We start from the raw sequence: 14,577 nt of genomic DNA, 5'->3' as shown, positions 1-14,577 counted from the left end.
ACTGAAATTGTCTGCCAGTTTTTTTTTTATTAGAAAATTGTTCATTGTTTTTATTTCTTGCGTTTAAATTACTTCAGAAGTGGTAACATCGAAAACCTTTTAATTTCAACGACTAAACCAAGGCTAAAAGAAGTTTGATTCGCAGCCATTTTGTGCGCCAGCGTTAGGCTAAAAATCAGATTCGAGCCTGGACTGAAAACACTTCTTGTCACCTCGGCTTGACGTTACGTGTCGTATCGCGCGAAACTGGCCAATCAGGGGCAGTAATGTGAAGGGCGAAGAGTGCGCATGTCAGTAAGAGTTGAACTTGTTTTTCCACAGATCATTTTGTAGCCTCCCACTCAGTCGTTTTTAGGGGAGGAAATTAATACGACTTCCCTAAAAACGACTGCGTCGGAGGCTAATCATTTTGCGAAGTGAGATTAAAACTATCCGTCGCGATACAGAAACAAGCAGGGGAGGCCCAAACTTAGAGCGAAACACACACACGTACACAAGCACAAGATTGCGGCCTTCCCACGCGACGCGCGAGATGGGTGATTGATACTTGTTTCTAGATTCTTTTCCCTACGCGCGCATCGAGATTCTTTCGTGGGCTTCTCTGCTTTACTTTTCGATGGAATAGTCCTAGAAGAAAATAGGGATTGTTTATTTTATAGAAATGATTGCGTGAATGTTCAAGATCATTTGAAGAGCCATCATAGTAGACGTTCAACATAACCACACGCCTTCTTGGTAATGCAACTAAGCAGCGTCGTTTTTGACAAACGAACTCCTTCTGCATTGGAGACGAATATTTTGAGTCCTTCTGCAATTAACCGCTGTCAGCTAGCGTCCTGTGGTGAAGGTGGAGTACTGTGGTCTTCAAGAACCCTACTTTCAATTCTCTCCCTGCACATAGGACAATCCTCCACTTGCAGCGCGCACCTCATACAAACGTCCCTAAAGTAAAAAAAAAGAAGGAAGCGAACCTGGAGTCTGAGGCAACAGTTGAAAGGCCATGGTTTGGTAAAAACATGCCGTGTTAATAAGTCAACGTGTTAGGAATCTTACAGTTTAAAAACTGATTGTATAAATCATAAAAAATTTCATCGCTTCTCACAAAACCAAAGGTAGGACGCTATACCCCATACACCGTATTCGTATTTAGCTGGACTAGCTTGCACACGAGGTTTAAGCGGGGAAATCGTTTCACGCATTGCAAATATTTTTTCACTATATTCCCCCGAAAGTACCTCCATATGTAAGCTAGATCCAATTCAATAACGAGATTACGACTACGTTATATTTTAGAGCAAAAAGGAGTCATGCAAATCCTTTACTTTGTTTTTTCTTGAATTCTCAAGCAAGAAGAAAAACGCACGCGGGTGGTGAATATTCATGGTGTAGTTTCCTTTTGTTTCGCGTATACGCGCAGCTGCTACTTTTGAAGAAAACAGCAATAGCTCAAATTTGCTCCGTACCCATCTACAATACTGGTATTAACTTGTTTGGCACCTGTTACACGAGTACAAATTATGCCTCACCTGTGATTGCAGGGTTCTAATCTGGTATCAGCAACATTTTCAAAGCATATTTTACATGGATCACCAGTTATACTCTCTTGACGAATAGCAGCTAGTTTTAAATGCCTGCGAAGGAGGCCAAAATAATTAGTTTTGTATTATTTGGAAAACGGGCAATTTGATTACAAAGAGAGCATTTTTAACATCTCTGATTAGAACTAGTTTTCTCAATGAAGCCGATTAATTAGCGGACAATAAAACCTGGCTTACCTTGGCAAAATAATCTTGTCTTCAGCTTTCATATCTGCATGATCGTTAAAGCTTTTGAACGATACTTTCGGAGGAAACCTAAAAGTTGCAAAAATAAAACGTTAAAATTATCGGTTGCGCATCGTACGAAGTTATGATTCAGAATCTTTTTCAGAGTCCAGGTAAAAAGGCAGCGTTTTTTTTCTTTGGAAGCAAGATCACTGGCGTGGGTCCAGACTGGGAGCAACTTTAGAATACAGGGATCCTTTTGAAAGCAAAATAACCTAAGTGACTCGGCGGATTGTCGGTTGGTTAAATCCTTTCGCCCAGTTCTCAGTTGGGTGTCAAAAGTAATTAGGCTCTGTATTCTGAAATGTAGCTGGCCTGTTGAGGTCTTCAAGGGAGTGGAACCAACGAAATACTCGAATGCGAAAATAAAACGCTCCGCGACCTGTTTGCAAATGATTATGAATTTGAAAAATAAATGTATTTCGAATGGATTCTGCTAAATTACATACGCAGTAAGATTGGCCAAACAGGTGATGCATACTCAAGTAACGATCTTATTAAAGGCTACAAAAAATCGTAAGTAGGTCATGGCTGGCCATGCAGGCCACTTCTGCGACCTGTTTGCAATGATTATGAATTTGAAAAATTAATGTACTTCGAATGCAGTTCGCGGGCGAGTTCTACCCATCCTCGCATGTTCGTCAGAAGGCCCTGTCGCCTGTCCGTCCATATACGAACATTGATCTAAGCAAATTAGACTTGGAGAAAATTTAGTGGTGAACTACAACTTCTGACAGCTCACAAGGAAAAGTGATCTAAAGAGTTCTGATTCACTGTTGCTTGCAGCCGCGGTTACAGAATACTGCACTTACTTGAAGGGTTGATCTCCAAAATTAAAAATGCAATGTTGAAAGGACATAAAACTTGCACCAGCAAAGAATCCAGACCTGAAAAACAGATAATTAAGCTTCAAGCCAGGCATTGTTAATGACATTAAAACACTGATATAAGATGTGAAGGTTACCCCGAACGCGCCACTTTGAAGTCTTTTTCGATCTGATTGCCATTCAATGAAAACCATACTTTTCCTTCCTCTAAGTCTATAAGAAGCCCAAGGACATCTCCTGGAACAAAAAGATGTTTGATTACATTTGCCCACTTACGGAGCACAGCAGAGTCACAAAAGTCCTGTTCGTTCCTATATCTACTATCGTCGTGAAAACGGTAAAGCGGGGATATATTACCGTAGATGATTTAACGATCCTATTTTGCAGGTAGTGTGAAGGTAAATTGTCAAACCTATTCAGTCACCTCACTCCGCGACAAGACTTGATGAAGAAGCCGAAAAGATCAGACTGTGATAGCTAACAATAACCCTGCCTTATAAATGTCATAAAACGACCTGGGAACACAGAGAAGATCATTTGAAGTATTTTGTCCAAATATTCTCAAACGTTCCACCTTTATTTTAACATGTTTGGTCATTCAGTACAGTTTATAACTAAAGGTAAATTGGCCACCGTAAAGAGATTCGAGTGCTGACGTTTCGAGCGTCAAGCCCTACGTCAAAGCAAATCTTTTCGGCTTCTTTAGTTTTCATCTATGTTGATAAACTTAACCTTTGTTCCTATTCCCCACCGACGCAGCACCACAGTTTCTTTAGAAACGAACCTCCTTATCCATTTATTTCAACATACATGCATCACAGAGCACGTTTCAACTGTGCCATAAAACCAAAAACAGATGTGATCATGGGTTTTCTATTTTTTTGATTGCAAACAGCACTGACAATGAAGCGCAAAGTAAACCGCTGACGGCATATAACGCGGGTAAAATGCGTGCAAGAAAGTCATGATTGGTTTACATTTTATTTCTAATCGGTTCGAAAAGTGGTGAAAAGTTATTATTATTATTATTATTATTATTATTATTATTATTATTATCATTATTATTATTATTATTATTATTATTATTATTATTTCAACAATCACAGAGCACATTGAAGCAAAACCAAAGCAAAGCAAACGTAATTCGTAGCTCAATTGAAAACAGCTCCAAAATATTTGAGAAAATAAATTGTTTCCTGATCCTGTCATATTGAAGATTACAAAACAAAATTAGCTTTCAGGATCCTAAAAAAAATGAAGCGTTGCAAGCTTTCGATTCTTCGCGGAATCTTTTTCAAGTAAGTGAAATGTTAATTTATGTCACGTGACCTGGGGTGGCGTGAGTCACGTGACAAAAAGATTCTGCGAAGAAATCGAAAGCTTGTAACGCTTCAACATTTTTTAGACCCTGAAAGCCCACGCTCTAGTCTTACTGACCAGCAATCCAAGGCCGGTGGTGATGGGGTGTGCTGTGTGCACAATGCCATGTGAGCTGCCGGCAGCCATCATATGCATAAGAATACTCATCATCACCAATGCCATATCCCTCCTGGACAGAAAACACAAATGAATGACACACCAACAGCGAGTGAGTAGGCCGCACAAATGTTGGATATATTTCTGTTCTTCAATAACAACTTTATTACCTTTTTTTAAAACAAACATTTACAAACGAAATGACGAAGATGACAGGAACTGGCCCAGGACAGAGTAACTAAAGAGCTAATCAATAACACTGCAGGGTTGCCACACAACTGCATGGATAAAAAATATTCCTTGTCTTTTCCCCGGCTTTTCACTGACAAATCCTTTGGCTACAGCGGATTGAAGCCACAGAAACCAATTCCTCTATAAGAACTGTTTGAAATCAGCGGCATTATCTTTGTCAAAAAGGAAGCTCTTCTGCAAACCTAGTGGCTAGCCAAAAACAAAATACCCTGACTTTTCGCTGATCTTGAATTTCCCTGACTTGATGCAAAATTCCCTGACTGTTATTTGACCTCGAAAAAATCAGTTTTTTCTGACTTTTCTGCTGATTGTGGCAACCCTGTAAGTAAGTCGCCGCACTGTAATCCTCATCATCAGGGAATTTAAGCAGATACGATGAGAATGGGAACGAGAACGTCATAAAACATTAGGATTTAGTGAGAAAAACAAAGACCCTGCACGCGCGTTATAAATTTTGGTTCATTTCTTCGACGTACTCGGCCAAAAAACAACGTGAAATAACCCAACTCAAGGTTTTGTGGAGAACGCTTTAGAAACTTTTAAAGTGTTCACTTACGTGGTTAAGAAACTTGCTCTCTTTTGTAGCCCAGCCAATCTGCATTACACCAGCTGTCAGGAGAGTTACTTCATAATACCATACACCTGGAACAGAAAATACCTAATCAAGGGAGGGTGGGGTAAGGGCACACATGCAACACAAGGAGACTTTGCAAGCTTTTCCTGGGGTAGTTTAGCTGCTGTTCACATGTCAGTGTATCAATCAGTAGGTGGCTGGTTTGATATTTTTTACAGTCATACCATTTCCTTAGAGACACGGACACCCAACGATTCATTTCGGTGGAATATCTGTTCAGAAATACGTTATCCGTCTCAGAAATTAGGATTAACTTAATCCGCCATTGTTTCAAAAGGCCATATATGGTCAATGTTAGGTCGTATAACAAAGCCTGTTGTTATCAAAGTTGATCCCCTTTTCTTGATACGAAATTGGGAAGAAAAACTACCGTTTCTTTAGTGAAAGGTCACCTGAAACTTTCGGAACGCTGGAAAACTAATTGATACCTTTTTGTTTTCGGGGGAGCAAGTACGCCATTGAAAGTGTCAAAAAAAGATAAGCAGGCAATTTTGGAAAGCCAACATCTGCTTGAACATTTGGGCAAAAAAGATTACATTCACTAAAATTTTCGGCGACTTACATTTTCAGTTAAAAAATCCAGACAGGTCCAACGGTGTTAACTGATGTGGGAATATAGGAAGCAACATTTTGACTGTTTTACTCTTCTTTCTTCATGCTACAGAAAGGGAAGCTACAGTAATGTGGGGCAAGTGCAACCTCACCCTTCTTAAACCTAAGTTACAAGTTTGCTTTTCATGAGTTGACATACACACTTCACAGTTGTTTAAGAGAACTTACCTGATGACACACAGAATGTGCAGCGCACGCTTTCAAATGAAGAGGCGTCACACCTTGCCTGTTATAAAAGCAATTAGAATTATTAATGTCAAGGCTGCACAGTTCATCAGAGGGAAGCTGTGAAAAAGTTCATTCATCAGACTTTTTACCAGACATTACAAGGAACTGAACTCCACAATCATGTCTCTCTGGAGTGTGGTCTATATTAAATAGGTACAGGCAGTGCTGGAAGGACTCTGTAATGGACTAGCATGTCATTCAGGAGGCCGGAGGGGAGAGAGAGACAGATATATATTCCAAGATGGTATAAAAGAATCTTTACTCAGAAACTTGAATCAAACAGCCGGCCATGTGGGCCCGCTGTGGCTTGCGTCCGACTACCTTACAATTGCGTAGTATGCTCATCTTCAACATAACTAAAATAAGCTCAATTACCTGTCAATCCTAGGCCTGTAACTCACCTCCAGCCCAGTGGGTGATATTTTAAGATAATCACTGACATCATTGTTATTAAGCATGACGTTGATAGTACTTAAATCTGTTGTTTCATAAGAGTATGGGCGATTCTGCGAGCAAAACAAAATAATATGACAAGTTAACTATTGACTTGCTCAGCCTGCATGAGTTGAGCACTGATTTCCATTGATTGTTCTAAAAACAGTACACAAAAAATGACAAAGTATAACTAAGCTCATTCACAAAAACAAAAGGTTTAACAAATAGAAAGGGCTTCAAGGTTTAAATGTTTCCAGCTGAAAACTATATTAGATGGCTAAGGGAGTTAGTTTCTAAAGACACTACGGTGCTGTATTGGTGAGCAGTAGAAACGAACGTTTGGTTTATCAACAGAGTGTTGATAACTAAAGGTAAATTGGCCACCGTAAAGAGATTAAAGCGCTGACGTCTCGAAACGTCAGCACTCGAATCTCCTCACAGTAGCCAATTTACCCTTAGTTATCACCTGTTGATAAACCAAACATTCGTATATTAGATGGCACATGCAACTTACCGTAAATGAAACTGCAAACATGTAAGTGGACATGGTGAAAGAAAAACAAAAACATATTGATCAGTATTGCAGCAGGTGTTTTAAAATTCACGACTTTCAGAAAAAGAAGCTTATACATTTGGCTTTTCGGCCAACATGCACATAACTAACTCACATGTGTTGTCAAGCAGCCATTGCGAGCAAAATCCAGCCTGGTGCTTCTCAAAGTCCTTGCTTCTCAGCCATTCTCTTTCAATTTTTGTAAGCAGGTCTGTTATCTCAGCATCTCGAATTGTCAGTTTGTTTTCACCTGTTACAAGCAACACAAGGCATGCAAGATCTATCCACTGCAAAACTACAAATGAACTTCTGGTATCTTGGATATTAAGTAGTTTGGGTCAAAAACGAATGGAATAGGAAATGACAATTCCTGCTATTATGGACTCTTGTTATTATGGACACTAACTCATGGTCCCAAGGGTGTCTGCAAAAAGGGAGTTGATTGTTTACAAACAAACATAGTTTCACATACCCGTTTGTGCAAATTTTTCCAGTGCCAAGATCGAGTTAAGCACTACACCAGGACATTCCTCTGTTGACTGAAATGCAACGTGTTTTAGAAAAGTACTCAATTTTATGGGCAATGATAGCTTGCAAGTATGAGTACATTTGATTGGCATACAAAAATGCCATATGCTCTATAGCTGCTGGCTGAATTTGTTCTTTTTCTATTTATTCCCTCAAGAAAAGTAAACACCTCTTTTTTTTTAATTTTCAACATCCGTAACTTCAAAAAACTCTATGTATCGTCAGTTGCATATTCAAGTAAGGTAGGTATAAGCGGGTGTGATTATCAATAGATAGAAAAAATTACAAAATATTAATAACCGAGTATCACAACAATGTGAAAAAAGAAACCTTAAGGAACTGACTAACACTGGGCAACTTGTCTTGCAATTTTGTAGTGAAAGAAGTTGCACCGATTGTTGCCTGGTGTAACATGCCCTGATATGAACATGATTTGCAATTTTTTTGATGCCACAATGGTTGCGGGAAGTAGAAGTTGGTTCTACATGTACTTCATGCAACAAAAACGTTGCGAGGCATGTTCATTTCAGGGCATGTTGCACCAGGCAACAATCCGTGAAACTTGTTTCACAAAGGTGCAAAGACAAATTGCAAGACAAGTTGCAAGAATAATTTCCTGCTGTAACAGCACCTTTAACGAAATTGCAAAAAGGTCAATCATAGGAGAAATACTTGTAATCCATGGTGTCTCTAGCAAGACAAGAGGCACTTTGCCCAAACACACCCCAATACTCGAGGTGCAAATAGGAGATCTGACTTGAGCACACAGTACAAAGTCTATCAAGAATGTGAGTTGACTTACCAATCTCTGGATCAGAAACTCCAATGTCCCTTGGGTTAACAAGACAATACTCAGTGGCCCTAAACAGAGTATATGGAAAAATCTCAATGTTACCGAACTAACAAGAGGCTGGTAAACTGGTAAAATATCGACACTTAAGAAAAGGTCTGCCTTCATTAAACACAGTCTTTCCCTTTCTTTTGTAAACACAATTAAGTGAAATTGGTTTGTGATTGGTCCATTTTAGTGCTCCACTAAACTAAATTTAAAATTGCTCACTCCAATCAGAATGCCCCTTTTAATCATCGGCCAGTTTAGGTCAGCCATAAAAGTCTTGAGTGACGTTAAATTAACCAACAACAAGCACGCAGTTGACTACCATTGGTGGTCAGCATTTCATAAATAGCCGTTATCTATGAATAGCAGTCAGTACTCCAACACAAAATGGCTGGTTGGACAGTGTTACTGTATGTTGGCAATATTTCAGCAGCATTGTGCAGGTTTTTTTCCCTCCATTGACTATTTAACAGGGGTAAGAAGAGTCTCATCCTCGGAGACCCAGGGGCAGTTAGTCGGGTAGCAGGGATTTTCGTGGGCGAAAGTTTATTGTAAGAATGGGACAATAAACTTTCGCCCACGAAAATCCCTGCTACCCGACTAACTGCCCCTGGGTCTCCGAGGATGAAAGAGCCTGCGAGTGTGGAGGTTATGGCTGGGTGGCTAGGATATGTCAACAATGTTGTAGTCCATCTGGGGGCTTCTTGGCCACAGTGGAGGCCCCTGAATATCTCAAGCACCCATAAGCCTGTGAATACACCTGCCTCTCATTGCTCCCGCCACTAAAGGCGCTTGCAAATGCCCATAGTGGTGGGAGCAACGAGAGGTGGCTGTTACTGCAGGCTAAAGCACCCATCTGTAAGCATGTCATGCTAGGCAGTTGGTTATTAGTAAGTACAAATGTTTTGGTGTCTTAGGTCAGCGTCTATCAAAATCATTTGGTATGACTTGTAACAGCAGCAGAACAGGACGGTCTCAACATCCTACTTCTAGCATTTCCTCCCAACTCCCACAGCTTCCTAATAACAGCTCCCACCTCCTTCCCTCCCTGTTTCCACCTTACTCTCTTCTCACCCTGTTCCCACCTTACTCTCCTTCCCTCCCTGTTCCCGCCTCCTTCTCTCCCTGTTTTCACCTACTTCCCTCCCTGTTCCTGCCTCCTTCCCTCTCTCTCCCCACCTCTTTCCCTTCCTGTTCCAACCTCCTTCCCTCCCAGCTCCCACCTTATTTCCTCTTTGTTCCCACCTCCTTCCCTCCCAGTTCCCACCTTATTCCCTCCCTGTTCACACCTCCTTTTCTCCCTGTTCCCAGCTCCTTCCCTCCCAGTTTCCACCTTATTCCTCCCTGTTCACACCTCCTTTTCTCCCTGTTCCCAGCTCCTTCCCTCCCAGTTTCCACCTTATTCCCTCCCTGTACCCACCTCCTGTCCTCCCTGTTCCCGCCTCCTTTTCTCCCTGTTCCCAGCTCCTTCCCTCCCAGTTCCCACCTTATTCCCTCCCTGTTCACACCTCCTTTTCTCCCTGTTCCCAGCTCCTTCCCTCCCAGTTTCCACCTTATTCCCTCCCTGTACCCACCTCCTGTCCTCTCTGTTCCCACCTCCTTCTCTCCCTGTTCCCAGCTCCTTCCCTCCCTGTTCCCACCTCCTTCCCTCCCTGTACCCACCTCCTGTCCTCCCTGTTCCCGCCTCCTTCTCTCCCTGTTCCCAGCTCCTTCCCTCCCAGTTTCCACCTTATTCCCTCCCTGTACCCACCTCCTGTCCTCCCTGTTCCCGCCTCCTTCCCTCCCTGTTCCCACCTCCTTCCCTCCCTGTACCCACCTCCTGTCCTCCCTGTTCCCGCCTCCTTCTCTCCCTGTTCCCACCTCCTTCCCTCCCTGTTCCCACCTCCTTCCCTCCCTGTTCCCACCTCCTTCCCTCCCTGTTTCCACCTCCTGTCCTCCCTGTTCCCACCTCCTTCTCTCCCTGTTCCCACCTCCTGTCCTCCCTGTTCCCACCTCCTTCTCTCCCTGTTCCCACCTCCTTCCCTCCCTGTTCCCACCTCCTTCCCTCCCTGTTTCCACCTCCTTCTCTCCCTGTTCCCACCTCCTGTCCTCCCTGTTCCCACCTCCTTCTCTCCCTGTTCCCACCTCCTGTCCTCCCTGTTCCCACCTCCTTCCCTCCCTGTTCCCACCTCCTTCCCTCCCTGTTCCCACCTCCTTCCCTCCCTGTTCCCACCTCCTTCCCTCCCTGTTTCCACCTCCTTCCCTCCCTGTTTCCACCTCCTTCTCTCCCTGTTCCCACCTCCTTCCCTCCCTGTTCCCACCTCCTTCCCTCCCTGTTTCCACCTCCTTCTCTCCCTGTTCCCACCTCCTTCCCTCCCTGTTCCCACCTCCTTCCCTCCCTGTTTCCACCTCCTTCTCTCCCTGTTCCCACCTCCTGTCCTCTCTGTTCCCACCTCCTTCTCTCCCTGTTCCCACCTCCTTCCCTCCCTGTTTCCACCTCCTTCCCTCCCTGTTCCCACCTCCTTCCCTCCCTGTTTCCACCTCCTTCCCTTCCTGTTCCCACCTCCTTCCCTCCCTGTTCCCACCTCCTTCCATCCCTGTTTCCACCTCCTTCTCTCCCTGTTCCCACCTCCTTCCCTCCCTGTTCCCACCTCCTTCCCTCCCTGTTTCCACCTCCTTCTCTCCCTGTTTCCACCTCCTTCCCTCCCTGTTCGCACCTCCTTCTCTCCCTGTTTCCACCTTCTCCTCTCCCTGTTCCCACCTTCTCCTCTCCCTGTTTCCACCTCCTTCCCTCCCTGTTCCCACCTTCTCCTCTCCCTGTTTCCACCTCCTTCCCTCCCTGTTCGCACCTCCTTCTCTCCCTGTTTCCACCTTCTCCTCTCCCTGTTCCCACCTCCTTCCCTCCCTGTTTCCACCTCCTCTCCCTTTTTCCACCTTCTTATCTTCCTGTTTCCACCTCCTTCCCTCTCTGTTTCCACCTTCTTCTCTCCCTGTTCCCACCTCCTTCCTTCCCTGTTCCCACCTCCTTTCCTCCCTGTTCCCACCTCCTTTCCTCCCTGTTCCCACCTCCTTCCCTCCCTGTTCCCACCTCCTTCCCTCCCTGTTCCCACCTCCTTTCCTCCCTGCTTCCACCTCCTTCCCTCCCAGTTCCCACCATATTTTCTCCCTGTTCCCACCTCCTTCCCTCACTGATCCCACCTCATTATCTCACTGTTCCTATCTCCTTCTGTCCCTAGTCCCATCTCTTTCTCCACCAGACCCATCCACTTTTCTGATTGTTGCCAGCTTCTTCTCTTTACATTCCAACCCCTTTCACTCGATGCTGAAGAGATGGTTAACATTTATAACTTAGTTTCAAACTAACAGGGATGGATGTGGTAAATTTTCGTCTCATCAAGTCGGACAGTGTCAGAGTTATGTCAGTGTTGTTTGAGCAAACATAAATGGCATTACACTTGTAACAACTGACCAGCTAACTTGTCAGCTAAGCAAGCCAACACAACAGCCAGGTTTCTGCAAATTGAAAATGTCAGTTCACTTTGCCGTGTCCCTTGATCAGTAGTGAAGACAAGCTTCTTGAGGTTCTTGGATAGATTCAATCTTGATGAAAGAGTCTGTATAGCATCCTGAGGGCAAAATCAACATTGAAAAGTTAATATTAAATATAATAATTATTTTTTTATGTTTCTAGTATGACTTCACATGGCTGTGTCATCTACATTTGAGTGCCCGTTTGATGTGAGTAGTTTGTCTACGGGACTGTTGTCATAATAATTATTGGTACATGTATCTGGACGATGCAGGTAACCACACAGTTCTCCAACAGTTGAATTGTTTCAGTTCAACCAATGGATTTGATTTCCACTGAGGATTCTGAATTTTCTTTTTTGGAGTAAGACTTTGATGTTTAGAATATTGTCATTTATATATAATTATATGACTTCACAGAAACTTAATTTATAGAGTGTTTTCACTCACGTGACTAGGTTTCCTAGCAACCTTACCATCCGCCATATTGGTGTCCCACGAAAGAAAGCGTAGACTGGCCATTTCTTGTACTTTTCGTTTTATATGTCGAAAGATCACTCCGATATTGTTTGATATTGTCATGGTTCTGTGCATCATTGTTGGCTGTGGTAACAAGACTGGAAAAAGTTTAAAGAAAAAGGATCCTGTGAGATTTAGTTGCGTTCCGAAAATCGTGAACAACGAAGGTGAGATGACTGAGGAGTTAACTACCAGAAGAAGGCGAACGTGGCTTTCTGCCATAAGTCGCGATGACCTAAAAGAAGAAAAGCTCGAAAATGAGAGGGTTTGTCACAGGCATTTTGTGTCTGGCCAGGCTGCTAAACGCCTGGTGATTTAGTCATGGCTGATAGGGGCTTTACCATTGAAGAGAACTTGTCATTATATCAAGCGAAACTTGCAATCCCCGCCTTCACTAAAGGAAAGAGCCAGTTAGATCCCATATCTGTGGAAAAGACGAGGGGAATAGCCAATGTACGTATCCATGTAGAAAGGGTGATTGGTTTGTTGAGACAGAATTACAGTGTATTACAGAGTACATTACCTATTGATTATCTGTTGAGTTCAGATAAGGAGGGAAACAAGTGCTGCCCAATGGTGGACAGACTTATCAGAGTCTGCTGTGCTTTCATAAATCTTTGCCCATCAGTAGTACCATTTGAATAAAACAAAAAGTCAGTATTATTTTATTTTATTTGTTTATTGTTCTGCCTGGGCTTTGTCTCAACAAATTTTGTGTTACATGCACTTGTAACTAATTTTCATCATGTGGAAAACCTATAAAATTGGTATAATGTAGGTTCAGTTTCCCCTGTGACAGTCATGTGTTTTTTGTACCATCAGCCTCTATTACTCTATGTTGAACCAAAACTGTTTAAAAGCTAAGCTTACGGTTTGAAATTGAAGGGGTGCTGGAAAAATACCTACGAGAATCAGGATCCCTGTCATATTCCCTTTTTGTTACAAAGCAAACAGAAGGGAATATGTCTTGTGGCATAGCGAAAATATGTCCCTGTTAATGTCCAAGAATGTTTCATGATTGATAGTAATAAGGCAATAAAAAATACCAGTACTATGACATCTTACAAACACTTTTTAGTCATTGATTTTTATAATGATAAATTTCCATTGGAACATGTCATCTTTAATAGCCCTATCCAGAGCAGCTGATTTGACCCTGATTTAGCCCTAACTACAGCAATTTGACTGGCTCAGTACACTAAGCATAGAGGGTCCAGAGAAATTTCTCAGGACCCCTGGAGTCTCTTCTTGTCCGTTTGTTATAATTTAAGATGAAATGTTCAGTTCACTTGGCATAATTAAGAAATGCATGGTTTGAACTTTGGTTTAGCAACAGGGTGATTGTGTTAGGTGCTCTATTGCTTAAAGTAGTTACCAAAGCTTTGATTTTGAAATACATCATATCAGGCTTTAGAGAGAGAAATCCAAACTATTTTTCAGTTTTAGGGTCTCAAGAGATCTATGATATATTTACATTAACTGCCAGATTTTCTAAAATCAAAGCAAAGGAAACTTTTCCATTTTCCCTGCTTTTAAACATGCACAAAGGTGGTTTCTCAGTTTTGGGACATCAAACTGCAACAACTGAGGTGGAACACCATAAACCAAGGATGTAGCAAATGCAGCAGCAAATACACCGCAGTCAGAGCCATTTTTCTGTTGCTGGATTGGAACAACGTGTTAACCAGAAAAATTATCAGTTCCAACCAGGTTTATAGCTTGTTCTTCTACTTCCTTTGTTATGGCATTGTGATATAAGCTGTCATACAAATTAACAATGCCATTACTACTTCCCACTGGTGCATACCCATACCCAATGCCTGTATGGAGAATCTGCGCAAAAGGGTTATGAACTCTTTTGAACTGAAGTACTGGGCCTAATATTGGATCCTGTAAACCTTGCATAGTAGGATCAATCTTCTTGAGATTGATGTAAACTTCAAGAATAATATCATCGTTCAGCCATCCAGTAGGTAACAAAATCAGTTGGTAGTGATAGTTATTTAAATTTCCATTTTTAGGTGTGCTGACAATGCTAGATGCATGAACATTGTTAACATTTGTCACTTTGACAATATATATCCTCTTCAATGATTTTTGCTTGTTCAGGCGTTATTTCAATATTTACTTTAGCGCAGGCCTCTAGTGGTTCGTTGTATTGCATGTTTAAATACTTCTCGTTATAGAGATCTGGGAAAGTTTGAATGGTTCTGCTCTTTGTAACAAAGGACTCAGAGTACGGATAAATTAAGGTAAGTTCAACCGGCTTACTCTTACAGGTGTTCAGCTTTTCGTAGAAGAAATTCAATTCGGCCTCAGTTGGAGCTTGAACATCCTTTTTCCGT

General features: G+C 42.3%; 1 protein-coding gene and 1 pseudogene across 1 annotated transcript in view; both read right to left on the bottom strand.

Moving 5' to 3' along the window:
- Positions 1–680: 680 nt before the first annotated feature.
- Positions 681–14,577, bottom strand: part of LOC146463413 (RING finger and SPRY domain-containing protein 1-like) — a 19,709-nt gene continuing 5,812 nt past the window's right edge. Inside the window, exons 4-17 of the mRNA XM_085084446.1 lie at positions 11,655–11,811; positions 8,171–8,229; positions 7,313–7,379; positions 6,918–7,090; positions 6,802–6,834; positions 6,254–6,358; positions 5,793–5,850; positions 4,935–5,020; positions 4,088–4,199; positions 2,788–2,887; positions 2,636–2,710; positions 1,776–1,853; positions 1,527–1,631; positions 681–942 (exon numbers count right to left, since the gene is read on the bottom strand). Coding sequence (XP_084940572.1) covers positions 825–942; positions 1,527–1,631; positions 1,776–1,853; positions 2,636–2,710; positions 2,788–2,887; positions 4,088–4,199; positions 4,935–5,020; positions 5,793–5,850; positions 6,254–6,358; positions 6,802–6,834; positions 6,918–7,090; positions 7,313–7,379; positions 8,171–8,229; positions 11,655–11,811 — 1,326 coding nt within the window. The 3' untranslated portion in view covers positions 681–824. The remainder of the gene's footprint in view (positions 943–1,526; positions 1,632–1,775; positions 1,854–2,635; positions 2,711–2,787; positions 2,888–4,087; positions 4,200–4,934; positions 5,021–5,792; positions 5,851–6,253; positions 6,359–6,801; positions 6,835–6,917; positions 7,091–7,312; positions 7,380–8,170; positions 8,230–11,654; positions 11,812–14,577) is intronic.
- LOC146463414 (uncharacterized) overlaps positions 13,722–14,577 on the bottom strand; it is a 1,194-nt pseudogene continuing 338 nt past the window's right edge.

This window comes from Pavona decussata, unplaced genomic scaffold, assembly GCF_977016875.1.
Source record: "Pavona decussata unplaced genomic scaffold, jaPavDecu1.1 SCAFFOLD_176, whole genome shotgun sequence".
Classification (NCBI taxonomy): Eukaryota; Metazoa; Cnidaria; class Anthozoa; order Scleractinia; family Agariciidae; genus Pavona; species Pavona decussata.
The sequence above is the reverse complement of the archived record's forward strand: the minus strand, read 5'-3'. Positions and strand labels throughout refer to the sequence as shown.